The sequence below is a fragment of the Schistocerca nitens genome, chromosome 1, assembly GCF_023898315.1.
Source record: "Schistocerca nitens isolate TAMUIC-IGC-003100 chromosome 1, iqSchNite1.1, whole genome shotgun sequence".
Taxonomy (NCBI): domain Eukaryota; kingdom Metazoa; phylum Arthropoda; class Insecta; order Orthoptera; family Acrididae; genus Schistocerca; species Schistocerca nitens.
This window is the reverse complement of record NC_064614.1, coordinates 879,302,571-879,320,414: the sequence shown is the minus strand read 5'-3', so window position 1 is coordinate 879,320,414 and position 17,844 is coordinate 879,302,571. Positions and strand designations below refer to the sequence as shown.

General features: G+C 42.6%; 2 protein-coding genes across 3 annotated transcripts in view; one reads left to right on the top strand and one right to left on the bottom strand.

Annotated features, from left to right (window-relative positions):
- The window catches only part of LOC126263733 (uncharacterized), a 191,105-nt gene that overhangs the window by 165,557 nt on the left and 7,704 nt on the right, over positions 1-17,844 (top strand). The gene's annotated exons all lie outside the window — the stretch shown is intronic.
- The window catches only part of LOC126263722 (uncharacterized), a 118,625-nt gene continuing 109,820 nt past the window's right edge, over positions 9,040-17,844 (bottom strand). Inside the window, exon 3 of the mRNA XM_049960889.1 lies at positions 9,040-9,171. Within this exon, the coding sequence (XP_049816846.1) occupies positions 9,052-9,171 (120 nt within the window). The 3' untranslated portion in view covers positions 9,040-9,051. The remainder of the gene's footprint in view (positions 9,172-17,844) is intronic.

Sequence of the window (17,844 nt, the reverse complement as noted above, 5' to 3'; positions counted from 1 at the left end):
GGTAAATAAATTACTGAAATCAATGTGAAGTGAACTAGAAATTAGGAAATAAATGAAAAACTTAATTTAGTTTAGAAAAATTACACACTGGCAAACAGTGGACAGTGCAGCAGTGGCAACGCCGGCGCTCGCAAGTCAGCACGTTCAAGAAAAGCCATCGCCCTCCCCACATAAATGGACGCTGTCGGTTCAGCCGTCAGGGCATCGCCCAACCGGCCGATGTGTTTCTCAGTTGTCACATGTGAGCAAAGGCCCTCGCTTACATTCCAAGAGCCAATGACCGACGTTAAGAAGATTCTTCGAGAAGGTTTTCAACGTGACAGAAGAGGCAATGACCGTGAAGTCGTTCGCCTCCAGCAAACTGAAGTGAATAAATACGCGAGACGCAGTGGGCCCGACAGGATGAGTAGTTTTCAGTTCAGTTTCGGAGCTGAAGACTGTCATGCTGGAAGAGACTACATTGTACACAGGAGCATGAAGTCTGCCGTTGTAATAGGATAGCAAGCAGCAGCCTCGCCGCCAGAAGACAGAAGTTAGAAGATATTTGAAGACTGATTTTTACTTACCCGGGTGACTCGTGAGGACGGGAAGGAGACGGCCTCACATCAGCAGTCACCTGTGAGCTGGGATGAAGATCTGGCAGCCGAAGACTGGCAAGTGGGAGTCCGTTGTTCGAGTACGGGACACTGGCCTTCCCCCACCGCGCCGCTCCGCTGGCCGACGCACAACACACGCGGCCGCTTAGAGAAAAGAAACACTGGGACGCCACATCCAACGTATCACCATCTGATGCACGACTTCGCTCTCAATAATTAAACGGGCCACAGCACGATGCGCGTCTCCAGTCAACTGGGCGAGACGGCGACACGAGATACACACCGCCAGGCGTAATCAGACGCCGCCGTTGCCGCAGCAGAAGGCTTCGCAAACGACACAGCTGCCGCTCTCCGAGCCAGAACATCCAGTAAGGCAACAGTTGTACCAAACTTTCACTAAAAGTTATCTTATGTAAAAATGCTGTTTCATTCTACCTCATACCCGAGCCAAGGAAGAACCCACCCTGCCCACATCCTGAAAGGAAAGAAAAATTAATTTATTTAGTATTTTCACCCTGACATAATGCTTTACAATCAAATGCCCTTTGCAGTAATGCTCATCCTGACAATTGACAAGCATCAAAAGATAAAACCCAGTTACATTTAGTGTCTAAAGTGTTACATTTGGTGTCAGAGAAAAAATCCTTGTCTCAATATAAGGTGTGAATGACAGTCACTAAAGGTCCACAGTTAGTATTGTTTAATGTGTGAAAGGATAGAAGTTTGCATAGCAGTCGTAATATTTTCTTTATTTAGAAGTGTACTTTCTCTCATAATTTTAAGAGTTTGTCGAAAATATTTAAACATCTTTTTCATTCAGTGTAGTAAGATTGTGTAACTAATAATTTGTAAAATAATGACACGAAATCGTACAAAGTCAGAGTCAGCACCACAAGCGGTTTCTACTGAGGAACCTATTCAGAGCTCAGTTAATCAAATAGCACAGCTTAAAAATGATAATAATGCATTATTTAAATAGTTGTGTGATGTTAGGCAAACCAGTTCAATCCCTCCCACCCTAGATTCCTCAGCAGCTGCCTTGGTAACTCCTATTTCAGGTAAACCTGGCGAAGACATAACAGCCTTTTTTGATGTTTTAGTAGCAGCTGCAAAGTTAGGGTCATGGTCAGATGAACAGCTCTTACAAATGACAAAGTTAAGATTGATAAGAGAGGCTAAAGCACACGTATTATACCATGAATAAATGCGGAATGCTCCAACATTTGAGGAATTAAGGAAAGGATTACTTAAACGTTTACAAAAACAGAACAGCTGTAGATTTTATAGGGAAAAATTAAACACTATCACTCACAGGTAAAACGAGTCGTTAGAAACCTTTGTAGATAGGATTATAAAAGTTAATATTAACACCTATCAGTTGACAACTAGTGATGAAACAATTCAAGTTACTTTACAAGAGGCAGACGATAGAGCTCTGGATACATTTTTACGTGGGTTACGTCCTGAAACGTCCCGTCGTGTCAGGCCAGAGTTTCCTAAAAATTTAGCGGAAGCTGTATCTGTGGCGACGGCTTTCGAAGAAATAGACATTGCCACCAGATACAAGGAGAAGCGAAATGTATTTTCAGCAGGAGTACGATGTTTTAGGTGCGATCGACAGGGACATATAACAAAAAACTGCAGACAACCTCAATGCACTAATTGCCAAAGAATAGGTCACACATTCAAGGAATGCAGGTCTAAGAACGTTTTTGGAAACAGAAATCAGTTAAATTCAAACGGGAATGTCGGAGCCGCCGCGAGGCGTTCCCAATAAAATTTCATGGCGAATGTGAAGGCGGAATGCTGGTTATCTGCTATTATACAGGACAAAGAGGCAAGGACACTGGTGGATACAGGCGCAAACGTATCAATAGTGAGTAATGAATGCATTGGAGAAAAGGAATATGACCCTCCAGGGTATAAATTCAGTGGGGTAGGAGGAGGTACAGTGAAGTCATTAGGATGTACATCATTGATTTTCTATATTCACGGTGTACAATTTCAAGAAGATGTAGAAGTGGTAACAAAGGTAACTGACGGGTACGATGCGATCCTAGGACTGGATTTCCTGAATAAACATCTCGCTAAAATCGACCTCAGACAGCAAACTGTAGAACTTAGCGGAATAGTGTTTCAGCTAGGTGACACCGCTGCAAAGGGCCCACTGTCGCAAGATTTCCCCAACCGGAAGGCGTAATTAACTACACTGCGTGCAACGTCCTTGAAGGTTGATTCATGGGATAAGATACCATTTGGCTCAGGAACACTTTCCTGGATGACCGTTGACCCCGAGGTACCTGAAGATACAATATGTTTAATAGAGCCCCTAGAGGAAAATGAGGAATTAGATGTATCACATTGTTTTGTACATAGAGGTGTTGTATGGGTCCAAGACGTTGAGTTAGAAAGAAAAGTACCGATACATATTGACATTTTCGGAGTGGAGGACAAAGAGTTGCATAAGGGAATATTAGTAGCTACAGTCAGTACTTTTGAAGAAGAAGTTTTCATTTGGTCAGATATTGATGATGGTCAGAAACCAGACGCCTATAAAACCGCATTACGCCAGAAGATTGAGCATTTGAAAGGAAATGATAGAGATACGATAGAAGCAGTTTTAGTTGAGTTTCAAGATTTATATAATGCAGAAGGTCCACTGCCAGCAATAGATATCGCATAGCATTGAATTCCAACAGGAAATAGCCCCCCTGTTCATAGGAGGCCTTATAGAGTTCCGCATCACTTACAGCACGCACTGGATGAATTTATAGAACAGCATCTAAAAGACGGAATTATAGAATATTCTGATTCGCCTTATAATTCAAATATTGTAATTATTCCAAAGGAGTCTCCCGACGGTACGAAACGATATAGATTTTGTTGTGACTACAGACACCTTAACAAACAAACTATCTCAGATGTTTATCCTCTTCCAAAGTTACAGATATCATTGACAGCTTGGGTAACAGTACATACTTTTCAACAATCGATTTACGTAGCGGATATCATCAATTGGAAGTTGCACCTGAAGATAAGCATAAAACAGTATTTTCTGCCCCTGGAGGCCACTGGCAATTTAAAAGAATGCCCTTCGGTTTGAAAAATGCACCAGTAACTTTTCAAAGACTACTCGATGAAGTATTGTGAGGAATCAAAACTCAACAATGTTGTGCATATCTAGACGATATTATAGTATTCTCTAAAGACATTAATGAAAATGCTGTGCATCTGTGTAACGTTTTTCAGAGAGTTAGGAAAGCTAAATTAACATTAAATATGGGAAAATGTAGTTTTGCATTGACAGAGGTTACATACCTAGGGCATGTCATTAGTGAAAAAGGAATTAAAACAGATCCTCGAATAATTTCGGCAGTTAAGGACTTCCCAACACCACAACGCGTTAAGGAAGTACAAAGTTTCATCGGTCTCGCATAGTATTGCCGAAAATATGTTCAAAATTTTGCGAAATTGCCCGATCCTTGACACAATTATTGAAAAAGGGTGCAAAATTTCATTGGTCTGAAGATTGTGAATCAGCATTTCAAACCCTTAAAGATAAGTTAACACACAGTCCAGTATTAGCCTACCCAGATTATAATAAAGAATTTATTTTATCCTGTGACGCAAGTGGTTGTTCAGTAGGAGTTGTTTTGAGTCAGAATATTAATGGCGCGGAACACCCCATAGCCCGCACTTCGAAAAAACTAACAACGGTAGAAAGAAATTATTCCACAACGGAGAAAGAATTGTTAAGTGTTATTTATGGCATCAAATACTTTAAATGCTACTTGTATGGTAGGAAATTCAAGCTTATTACAGACCACGCATCTTTATAATGGTTGCTTGGGTTAAAGGATGCATCTAGTCGTCTCACCCGTTGGGCCCTATGTCTTTACGAAATGGATTTCGAAGTTATCCATAAACCAGGCAAAAAACACACGAATGCAGATTGCCTAAGTCGGAAAACAGCACTTTTGGAAGCAACAGGCCGAGATACTGAGGACTGGAGAAAGGCACAAGATGAGGATACAGCATGCAAAAAATACGCAACTCAAAAACAATTTTGCTTTGAAGATGGTGTATTATGCCGTAAACCAAAAGTTGGACCGCGAATTGTTGTTCCCCAACACCTTAGACAAAAAATAATGGCAGAGGCCCATGATCATATCCTTGCAGGACACGGTGGACAGCGGACAACCGAAAGACGCGTAGCAGAGCGATTTTGGTGGTAAACCAGAAAGCAGGACGTTGCGCAGTACGTTCGTAATTGCATCGTGTGCGCACAACGTGCTCAACTTTCTCGTTTATAAGTACCCTTACAGAGGCTCCCCGAGGCTTCATGTCCATTTCTAATCTGTGGACTGGATATTACGGCCCATTTCATAAAACACCTGCTGGTAATAAGTATGTTCGTACGATTATACATCACTTTTCTATCTATGGTGAGTCTCCCAGATCAGCAAGCAAATACAGTTGCCCAAGCTTTAGTTAACAACTGGATACTTAAATTTGGCGTACCTGAAGCTATTATCACAGATCAGGGATCTAATTTTATGTCTGAATTAATGAAACAACTATGCCACTTACTAAAAATACGTAAATTACGTACAACTCCGTTACACCCTCAGTGCAACAGACGCACAGAAAGAGTTCATCGGACAATTGGCAAGATGCTTTGTTATTATATTAATGAACAACATTCTAATTGGGATACATATTTACCAATAATCGTGTCGGTATACAACGCCAAAACGCATGGAGCAACTGGCATGTCACCTTATGAAATGGTTTATGGGAGAAAAATGCCGTCCCCTTTTGATGTAATCAGGCAGAAAAACAGAACAGTCGGAGAAACAGTGAAAGATTTCGGTCGAATGATGAAGGATGCATGGAAAAAGGTTCAAAAATCTAATACAAAGGCGTCGGAACGACAGGAAAGATTAGGTTATGCGCAAGCTAAATATCCAAATTACAAAATCGGTCAGTGGGTGATGCTGTCAACCCCATACATTACGAAAGGAAAAATGAAGAAATTTGTAACAAACTACAGAGGTCCTTATCAAATTGTTGAGATCACGTCACCAGTCAACGTTAAACTGCAACTGCCCACCCGAACTACTATTGTCCATGCAAGTCGTTTATAACCTTTCAAGGGCGCTCCAGATGTAATTCCTTCAACAATAATGGTTGCTTTTCCGAAGGGTGGAGGAAGTTCCCGAAAAGGAAAAAGAGTGGCCACGCCAGCACAACATACAAACATGGCACCATGCAATCTTCGACCAAGAGTGCGAATGTCCTAGCTGACTCATAGTAGACTGTGGATAGTATACAAATGTAAATAATTAATAAATGATAATGGTTTATATAAAAAACAGTTGAATGTCGAAACATGTAGATGTTGTAGTTAACAATGTATTCCTTCTTTTCTTTGTTTTTGTTTTTACTAGCATTTCCTACACAAAACCTATCCTACCTCAATGACTCCCTTGACAGTTCCCTCCTGAAGTCATTAGATATGTTCATAAACACACAGCAAGGCAAAATTAATACCAATGTTATAATGCAACATGCCTTAAAGTTAAAATTGAACACAAAACTAAAATTATAATTCTAGGATCGGGTATATCTGGAACATTTGTGTTGGTGTTTCTGCTTTGTACAGTTTTGTTTTATTTAAGACGAAAAAATAAGCCAAATAATAATATACCACTTCATCAAATCCCTGTTAACTGGATACCACACTCTTAACTGGTGTACTTCAGTGGTTACTTTTGAGCATTAGTGTATTAATTTTGTTTATTGTTCTTCAGTCTTTATTAAACACTCTCATGTTAAAATAAACAATACTGTAAAATCGATATTCTTACATTAATATAGGGTAGATTAAACAGGTGTTGCTATGTAATTTTCTAAGTGAGAAATCTATTTTTGTTTATTCATTGTCATCATGATTTGTTGCACTTATTACAACGATTTATGTGTGAACAGTGTGATTCATGAGCGTACAGTGCTTTAGTAAAGTCATAAAGCATTTTCAACATACTTAATGTGAAGCGTGTGTAATCGGCTAAGTCGAGAGTTTTCATTGCTTGTGTTAGTGCATTTGCTGTGTGAAGAGTGGAGGAATGTCAAGTGGTAAATTCGAGGGCGAATTTCTCCGAAGAGTGGAGGAATGTTGAGTGGTGCTTAAGATAGGTAAATAAATTACTGAAATCAATGTGAAGTGAACTAGAAATTAGGAAATAAATGAAAAACTTAGTTTAGTTTAGAAAAATTACACACTGGCAAACAGTGGACAGAGCAGCAGTGGCAACGCCAGCGCTTGCAAGTCAGCACGTTCAAGAAAAGCCATCGCCCTCTCCACATAAGTGGACGCTGTCGATTCAGCCGTCAGGGCATCGCCCGACCGGCTCACGTGTTTCTCAGTTGTCACATGTGAGCAAAGGCCCTCGCCTACATTCCAAGAGCCAATGACCGACGTTAAGAAGATTCTTCGAGAAGGTTTTCAACGTGACAGAAGAGGCAATGACCGTGAAGTCGTTCACCTCCAGCAAACTGAAGTGAATAAATACGCGAGACGCAGTGGGCCCGACAGGATGAGTAGTTTTCAGTTCAGTTTCGGAGCTGAAGACTGTCATGCTGGAAGAGACTACATTGTACACAGGAGCATGAAGTCTGCCGTTGTAATAGGATAGCAAGCAGCAGCCTCGCCGCCAGAAGACAGAAGTTAGAAGATATTTGAAGACTGATTTTTACTTACCCGGGTGACTCGTGAGGACGGGAAGGAGACGGCCTCACATCAGCAGTCACCTGTGAGCTGGGATGAAGATCTGGCAGCCGAAGACTGGCAAGTGGGAGTCCGTTGTTCGAGTACGGGACACTGGCCTTCCCCCACCGCGCCGCTCCGCTGGCCGACGCACAACACACGCGGCCGCTTAGAGAAAAGAAACACTGGGACGCCACATCCAACGTATCACCATCTGATGCACGACTTCGCTCTCAATAATTAAACGGGCCACAGCACGATGCGCGTCTCCAGTCAACTGGGCGAGACGGCGACACGAGATACACACCGCGAGGCGTAATCAGACGCCGCCGCTGCCGCAGCAGAAGGCTTCGCAAACGACACAGCTGCCGCTCTCCGAGCCAGAACATCCAGTAAGGCAACAGTTGTACCAAACTTTTAATAAAAGTTATCTTATGTAAAAATGCTGTTTCATTCTACCTCATACCCGAGCCAAGGAAGAACCCACCCTTCCCACCTGCTGTTAAGAGAAAAACGGGTCGTAACACATCTGAAATTTAACGTCCACTGTTCAAAGTTCCGTCAATGCGAACAAGAGGTACCGAGACGTGTAACCAATGGCACCCCATACCATCACGCCGGGTGATACTCCAGTATGGCGATGACGAATAACGCTTCCAATGTGTGTTTACCGCGATGGCGCCAAACACGGATGTGACCATCATGATGCTGTACACAGAACCTGGATTCATCCGAAAAAATGACGTTTTGCCAGTCGTGCACCCAGGTTCGCCGTTGAGTACACCATCGCAGGCGCTCCTGTCTGTGATGCAGCGTCAAGAGTAACCGCAGCCATGGTATCAGAGCTGATAGTCCATGCTGCTGCAAACGTCGTCGAACTGTTCGTGCAGATGGTTGTTGTCTTGCAAACGTCCCCATATGTTGACTCAGGGATCGAGACGTGGCTGCACGATGCATTACAGCCATTCGGATAAGATGGCTGTCATCTCGACTGGTATTGATACGAGGCCGTTGGGATCCAGCACGGCGTTCCGTATTATCCTCCTGAACCCACCGATTCCATATTCTGCTAACAGTCATTGGATGTCGACCGACGCTAGCAGCGATACGATAAACCGCAATCGCGATAGGCTAAAATCCGACCTTTACCAAAGAAGGAAGCGTGATGGTACGCTTTTCTCCTCCTTACATTAGTCATCACAACAACGTTTCACCAGGCAACGCCAGTCAACTGCTGTTTGTGTATAAGAAATCGGTTGGAAACTTTCCTCATGTCCACCGGCGCCAGCCTTGTGTGAATGCTCTGAAAAGCTAATCATTTGCATATCACAGTATCACAGTATCTTCTTCCTGTCGGTCAAATTTCGCGTCTGTAGCACGTCATCTTCGTGGTATAGCAACTTTAATGGCCAGTAGTGTAGTTTTCCCTGCTAACTCATAACCAAGAATATATTAATCTCCTCTTTCTTGTACACTGTTCTTTGGGCTGAATGTGAGCGTTCTACAGTGATGTACATCACATTGCTAGGTTTCTTGCGAATTATTTTTCTGAAAAAATTATAACAAATGAACTTAGAATATGCGACAACCACGATTTATTTACTTCTTACACTTGTTGTGTATATGGTACTAGAATAATCGCATGGCTGCACTGTGTCCACTGATTGTTTACAGATGCAGCTGCTGTCACTCGCGGTGCGCCCTGGCAGGCTTCGCCACTGCTCTGCCGGCCTTCTTGCCAGCAGTTCGGGCTCTGCCGGCAGTCCTCGATTTGCCTGCTGTTCTGGCGTTGGAAACCGTCCTGGCCTTGGCGGTTGTGGCATGAGCTGTCGTTCTGGGAAGGGTGCTGTGCCTGGAGCCTGCATGTGCAGCTGTTCTTTTCCGGGATGCTAAAAAGGGCAAATGAAGTTCTGTAATTTCGCTCAGCACAAAATTGGGAACAATGACCAATGGAAATTAATACTTCATTCAATAATGTTATGAACAACAATTCATCCTTGTAGAGTATATCACTAGGTAATTTATATGTGATTTTATGGCTAGCATATGAAGGCATAATACACATCGTTCTAAGACTCCCACACTGATGAGCAATACTCAAGTATAGGTCGAACGAGTGTTTTTAAGCCACCTCCTTTGTTGATGGACTACATTTTCTAAGGACTCTCCCAATTAATCTCAACCTGGCATCCGGCTTACCAACAATTAATTTTATATGATCATTTCACTTCAGATCGTTCCGTACGTATAACCCCAGATATTTTACAGAAGTAACTGCTACCAGTGTTTGTTCCGCTATCATATAATCATACAATAAAGGATCCTTCTTTCTATGTATTCGCAATACATTACATTTGTCTATGTTAAGGGTCAGTTGCCACTCCCTGCACCAAGTGCCTATCCGCTGCAGATCTTCCTGCATTTCGCTACAATTTTCCATTGCTGCAACTTCTCTGTATACTACAGCATCATCCGCGAAAAGCCGCATGGAACTTCCGACACTATCTACTAGGTCATTTATATATATTGTGAAAAGCAATGGTCCCATAACACTCCCCTGCGGCACGCCAGAGGTTACTTTAACGTCTGTAGACGTCTCTCCATTGAGAACAACATGCTGTGTTCTGTTTGCTAAAAACTCTTCAATCCAGCCACACAGCTGGTCTGATATTCCATAGGCTCTTACTTTGTTTATCAGGCGACAGTGTGGAACTGTATCGAACGCCTTCCGGAAGTAAAGGAAAATTGCATCAACATGGGAGCCTGAATTTAATATTTTCTGGGTCTCATGAACAAATAAAGCGAGTTGGGTCTCACAAGATCGCTGTTTCCGGAATCCATGTTGATTCCTACAGATTAGATTCTAGGTTTCCAGAAACGACATGATAGTGAACAAAAAACATGTTCTAAAATTCTACAACAGATCGACGTCAGAGATATAGGTCTATAGTTTTGCGCATCTGCTCGACGACCCTTCTTGAAGACTGGGACTACCTGTGCTCTTTTCCAACCATTTGGAACCTTCCGTTCCTTAAGAGACTTGCGGTACACGGCTGTTAGATGGGGGGCAAGTTCTTCCGCGTACTCTGTGTAGAGTCGAATTGGTATCCCGTCAGGTCCAGTGGACTTTCCTCCGTTGAGTGATTTCAGTTGCTTTTCTCTTCCTTGGACACTTATTTCGATGTCAGCCATTTTTCCGTTCGTGCAAGGATTTAGAGAAGGAACTGCAGTGCGGCCTCCCTCTGTGAAACAGCTTTGGAAAAAGGTGTTTAGTATTTCAGCTTTATGCTTGTCATCCTCTGTTTCAATGCCATTATCATCCTAGAGTGTCTGGATATGCTGTTTCGATCCACTTACTGATTTAACGTAAGACCAGAACTTCCTAGGATTTTCTGTCAAGTCGGTACATAGAATTTTACTTTCGAATTCACTGAACGCTTCACGCATAGCCCTCCTTATGCTAACTTTGACATCGTTTAGCTTCTGTTTTTCTGAGAGGTTTTGGCTGCTTTTAAATGAGCAGGGAAATTCAGTAACACGGAAATACAAGTCACTTAGGAATGAAATAAACAGGAAGTGCAGGGAAGCTAAGAAGAAACGACTGCATGAAAAATTTGAAGAAATAACAAAAGAAAGGACTGACGGAAGGGCTTACTCAGAAAAGTCAAAAAGACATTAGATGAAATTAAAAGAAAGGGCAGTAACATTAAGAGTACAATGACAGTCCCTGTGCTAAATATAGAGGAGAAAGCGAATAGGAGGAAAGAGTACACTGAAAACCTAATGAGTGGTTCAAATAGTTCAAATGGCTCTGAGCACTATGCGACTTAACTTCTGAGGTCATCAGTCGCCTAGAACTTAGAACTAATTAAACCTAACTAACCTAAGAACATCACGCACATCCATGCCCGAGGCAGGATTCGAACCTGCGACCGAAGCGGTCGCTCGGCTCCAGACTGTAGCGCCTAGAACCGTACGGCCACTCCGGCCGGCCCTAATGAGTGGTAGGACTTGTATAATGACGAGATCGATATAGAAGAGTTAAGGGATCTAGTGTTAGAGCCATAATTTAAAAGAGATTTGGGAGACTTAAGATAAAATAAAGCAGAACGCATAGATAACATATAGATAACGTTCCACCAGGAATTTAGTTGGTGTGTAGAATGTATGAGACTGGCAGAATACCATTAGACTTACGGAAAAGCATCATCCACACAGTTAAGAGGGTAGCAAGAGCCGAATAGTGCGAGATTATTTGCACAATCATCTGTATGCATCCAAGTTGCTGATAAGAATAATATAAAGGAGAATGGAAAAAAGAACTAATGCTCTCTTAGATGACTACCAGTTTGGCTTTGGGAAAAGTAACGGCACCAGAGAGACAGTTCTGACGTTGCGGTTGATAACAGAAGCAGGACTGAGGAAAAGACTCGTTCACAGGATTTGTTGACCAGGGAAAAGCATTCAATATTGTTGGAACAGAGCAAGTAAGATTGAAATTCTAAGAGAAATACGCGTAAGCTTCAAAACAATGAGCGAAGTAAAAGAAAGGTTAAAGAGTGGGATTAAAATTCAGCATGAAAGGATGTCAATGGTAAGAAGCGTATGACACTGCTATCATCTGTAAAAGTGAAGAAGAATGAAATTACAATGAAATGAATGCCTCTGGGTGCATACAGGAGTTGATGTAAGTCAACGGCTACTGACCGTGACATTCAAAGTTAAGAAGGAAATTGTATTGGTTGTATGTAAAAGAAATAAACGTTTATTATATAATGGATATTATTGTTACTTTATTTAGAACGTGAAAGTGGTCTAACATTTCGTACAGTTAACGAGGTGGAGTATCGAACTTGTAATTCGCGATGAGGTTGTGAATGATCGAACTGTGTCAAATAGATATGCGCTCGAGTGTAATAGTAACTCTAAATACGACCACTTTCTCAGTTAGTTTGCTTTCTGAATAAACAGTATTCTAACAAAAACGTAACTGTGCGGCCTATACCATTTATGAGTCGTTAATTTAGGTCTCGATATTATTATTACTGTTATTATATGTTATGTTAACTTCGTACTTCGCAAACATGCCATCAGCCAGTCAACTTAACCAGAGGGTCGTAAGTGTCTAATTTAGGGCGTGTAATGCAACACGTGTGGTTCAACCCCCAGACGAGTTTGAACCAAGACATTTCGACGTTAGAGGAACTGCAAGTGAGCCCGAACATCTTTGGGATGAAACTTCCTGGCAGATTAAAACTGTGTGCCCGACCGAGACTCGAACTCGGGACCTATGCCTTTCGCGGGCAAGTGCTCTACCATCTGAGCTACCGAAGCACGACTCACGCCCGGTACTCACAGCTTTACTTCCGCCAGTACCTCGTCTCCTACCTTCCAAACTTTACAGAAGCTCTCCTGCGAACCTTGCAGAACAAGCACTCCTGAAAGAAAGGATATTGCGGAGACATGGCTTAGCCACAGCCTGGGGGTTGTTTCTAGAATGAGATTTTCACTCTGCAGCGTAGTGTGCGCTGATGTGAAACTTCCTGGCAAATTAAAACTGTGTGCCCGACCGAGACTCGAACTCGGGACCTATTGCCTTTCGCGGGCAAGTGCTCTACCCGAGTTCGAGTCTCGGTCGGGCACACAGTTTTAATCTGCCAGGAAGTTTCATATCAGCGCACACTCCGCTGCAGAGTGAAAATCTCATTCTGGAAACAACCCCCAGGCTGTGGCTAAGCCATGTCTCCGCAATATCCTTTCTTTCAGGAGTGCTAGTTCTGCAAGGTTCGCAGGAGAGCTTCTGTAAAGTTTGGAAGGTAGGAGACGAGGTACTGGCGGAAGTAAAGTTGTGAGTACCGGGCGTGAGTCGTGCTTCGGTAGCTCAGATGGTAGAGCACTTGCCCGCGAAAGGCAAAGGTCCCGAGTTCGAGTCTCGGTCGGGCACACAGTTTTAATCTGCCAGGAAGTTTCATATCAGCGTACACTCCGCTGCAGAGTGAAAATCTCATTCTGGAATCTTTGGGATGTTAGCTCACATAGTCAGGAGTCTAGTGTCACTGTGAAAAATAAGAAACGCAAACTACGTCTACAATAGACAAACATCCTTTGTTAACTTCTAAAATTTGAAATTTTATTGTATTTGCTATGTTTTCGGGTTGTCTCTTTGTTTTTCAGCCCTCTCATGCTCTGTCACAGTTTTACAAGTAACGTGTGAGCTATTCCGTATTTTGCGAATGTAATTTTGGGCCAGAATCTTTTCGCTTTATATAAAGTATTTTCAGAGATCAACGTAACAAATGCAGCTTTCCTTGCAGTTCAGATTATCTAGATCACAGACAGTTCTAAGGTTTGAAACCGCTATTACTACTTACGTTGTTTGGCACTGCTTTACCCCCTTGCGCTCTTCTACAAACATTTCTTCGATTTTTAACACGCTGCACTACACTGACGCACAATATTTTCTCGTACGTATGTTTTATACAGCCTGTTTCATCGTTCCTGTTACAGGCTTATAAGTTTTTTTTATTATAATTTGGATACGGAATCCCTATTCGAAAATGTATGGCTCGGGTATAAAATAGTTTGAAGATCGGATCGCTCTCTAATCTCCCTCATTATAGTAGGCACACAAACTGAGAAAAGGGCGCCATCATCAGTCTCTGTTGTATCATGACATCACACACCACTATCGTCCGACTACTGCGAGTAACAGGTACGTTCGCAACTAAGATGGTTGCCTGTAGTGATCCACGGACGCACCGCACTCTCGTCTTTGAAGAGAAGTCTACGTATTTCGTCACGTAGAAGAAAAGCCGATGGCGAGTAAACATTGTCCAGGCCACGGGCTGTAACAGACAACACTAGTCAAAACTTATTGTTTCCGCTGTGTGCGTATCGTGGAGCGAGAGATGTGAAAGCGATCCGACCTGCAAACGTATCACTCATAGAAACGGTACATTTTCAAACGTGGGTTCCCTATCAAAACATTATCGGCCAATATCCGCCTACAACTACACGCCTGTAACAGGAACTGTGAAACTCCGTATATTTCCATAGTCATCTCGTGTACCTTGCATTCATCACGTAGAACGCGAAATCCTTTTGTTGTTCCTCTGTTTGTGTTTTTAAGGAAAATCACAATTATTACAATGACCGGAGAAGGTGCTTCAAATAAAGTGAAACACCCCTGATACAAATAAGACATCGTTACAGTCGCAAAACACAACTACCATATAATTCGCCATATATGTAGCTTTGTATCTTAAATTATGCACTGGAGGCAGCCAGTACTATACTAACAGCGTAACAAGCACTAACTCGTATAATTGCTACATTTAAATTATACTGCTCGTTCCTTTCTTTGCATCTTCTACTGCAGTCTGCAAAATATAATTTTTACAAACTAATTCTAACTGTTTAGTCTCATTTTCAGAGTCCGATGCAGGCAATGTAACTGAAGGCACAGGGGAAGTTCTAGGACTTATTCTCACTCCAAAGTCAGGATAGCTGCTAAAGCCAGGACGGTTCTGAAGAAGGCAGGTAGAAAAGCAAAGTGGGCACTCTAGGAGTGACCGCATTCTTCAGTACAAGCGATTTCTGGCCTGGAAAACTTGACTCATGGCTGAGCCTACACATATTTTCTCTATAAGCACAATAAACAACATTAGACTTGTTAACTGTGTGTAGACATTTCGTGTTTGAATGTTATCCTTTTTTGGGCTACTTCCTTCAACAAGTGTTTTTTTTATTTTTAATTAAAGTATTGTACAACAGAAAAATCTGTTCAGCTGAACCAAGCGGTCTAAGGCGCTGCAGTCATGGACTGTGCGGTTGGTCCCGGCGGAGGTTCGAGTCCTCCCTCGGGCATGGGTGTGTGTGTTTGTCCTTAGGATCATTTAGATTAAGTAGTGTGTCAGCTTAGGGACTGATGACCTTAGCAGTTAAGTCCCGTAAGATTTCACACACTTTTTATTGTTCAGCTGAAGGAGGTGACAACTGAAGTGCAAAGAAAAAGAAGAAGTATACACGCCCTCAACTAATGTTCCAAAATTCAATAAAACCGTATATTTGAAATTGAATACACCAATAATTATTTGAGATGTATAAAACATTCGCGGACTTCTTGCCGCGTCAGGTAAAGGTAAAACCCCAAGCTTTCGACGATTACCTCCATAGTCTTCGTCACGAGCCACTGACTGACAAATCAGCTGCTGTGGTGGCCTTATATAGCCCTAGACGCCTTCTGATTGGTCAGTAATTGCGTAATGCTGTCGCAGATGGTGTCAATGTCTACGCTGGTGGCACCACTGCTCCCGTAGTAGCGTAAACATTGCGTCGAATATCTCTGCCCCTTCTCTGTATCGAGAGTTCGCTTTCGTGCACCGCCAGGATTATATCCGTTGTCTTAAAGTTCCTGTCGCACATTCTTATTTCTGCAGCCCCTTTAAGTACAGAATCCCAGGATGTAGGAGCTTTGGACAAAACTTTTGCTTCATCAAAAATTATTTTATGTTTATTTGTGAGAAAATGTAACGAATCTACGGAAGGTGACTGCCTACAATACGCTTGTCGGTCCTCTTTTACAACACTACTGCGCGGTGTGGGATCCTCACCAGACAGGATTGACGGAGTACATCGCTAGAGTTCTAAGAAGGGTATCACGTTTTGTATTATGATATCGGATATATCATTAAAACAAAGGCGGTTTTCATTGCGGCGGAACCTTCTCCCGAAAATTCAACCATCAATTTCCTCCTCCGAATGCGAAAATATTTTTTTAACACTGTCCTACATAGGGAGAAACGATCATCATAATAAAACAAGGGAAATCAGAGCTCGCACGGAAAGGTATAGTTGTTCGTTTTTTCCACACGCTGTACAAGATCGGAATAATAGAGAATTGTTGTGAAGGTGGTTCGATGAACACTCTGCCAGGCACTTAAATGTGATTTGCATAGTACCCATGTAGATGTAGATGTAGATGTACGGTTTTCGAATACTATCATTTCCTGGCGGGGCTTTGTATGTTTATGATTACTTACCGCGATTGGGCAATTTCGATTTTAATTAATTTAATTGTGGTCATAGGCATAGAAAACCTACATCAACAATCACTTGTTCCGCAAATAGTCTTTAAAAAAGCACACCATATAAACATTGTAGTCTAATAATATTTTGTGCATGTCAGCAAATAAAATAATCGCAATCGACGTTGTTAAAAAATGAAAAAGGGAGGCAAGTTTTGGCTAATATACAAGGTGCGTCAAAAGAATGTATACACTCTTTGAAGCGTCATAGAAAATTTATTTCCCGTTCTACAATGTTAAATTTCTGGAAATGGAAAGTTTAAAGTCCGATTGGAAAAAGAAATGTACTTTTCAAATGTGATAAATATTCAAACTGGTGGCCTTCAGCATCAATACATTTCTGAGTACGAGTCACCACTGATTCCATACACCGTACCAAAGTGTCCAATGGGATTTCTGCGCACACCGCCTGAATCTCATTCCAAAGTATGTCCAGGGTACGTGGTTTACGTTTGTACACCTCATCTTTTACTGTGCCCCATAAGAAGAAATCCAGCGGCGTGAGGTCTGGAGAGCGTGCAGGAAACTCGATTGGTCCCCTGCGTCCTATCCACTGGCCTTGCACATTGTGATCCAGGTATGCTCGTACGTCCCTGTGATAGTGGGGCGGGACGACATCTTGTTGGCAATAACACTCATCATTACCGTATAATGCACCAATGGCAGGGAATATGGAGTCAGCAAGCATTGTTAGGTACGGTTCTCCAGTAACAGTACCTACAAAGCGGAAAGGCCCAATGAGTCCCCTTGCAGACAAACCACACCACACATTTACACCAGGCAAATTCACAGCCTTTTCAACTGTAATGTGAGGATTATCTTCAGCCCAGTATACACAATTGTGCCTATTCACAGTTCCATTTAGTTTGAATTGGGCTTCATCCGACCAAATTATGCTACCCATAAATCCCGGTTCACGTTTCACCATCTCCTGAACCCATTCACAAAATTCTAACCTTCGATCTGGATCGTCGTCACTTAGCTGTTGCACCAGCCTTGGAATGTACACACGGAACTTGCCTTTCTTCAGAATGCGTAGCACACTACCAGCACTTACATTACTCTTACGTGCCGCTTGCCTTGAAGATTTTTGAGGCGAACGCTGAAACAGTTCGAAGACCGCAGTTGTGGAATCATCACTTGTACACTCCTGGAAATGGAAAAAAGAACACATTGACACCGGTGTGTCAGACCCACCATACTTGCTCCGGACACTGCGAGAGGGCTGTACAAGCAATGATCACATGCACGGCACAGCGGACACACCAGGAACCGCGGTGTTGGCCGTCGAATGGCGCTAGCTGCGCAGCATTTGTGCACCGCCGCCGTCAGTGTCAGCCAGTTGGCCGTGGCATACGGAGCTCCATCGCAGTCTTTAACACTGGTAGCATGC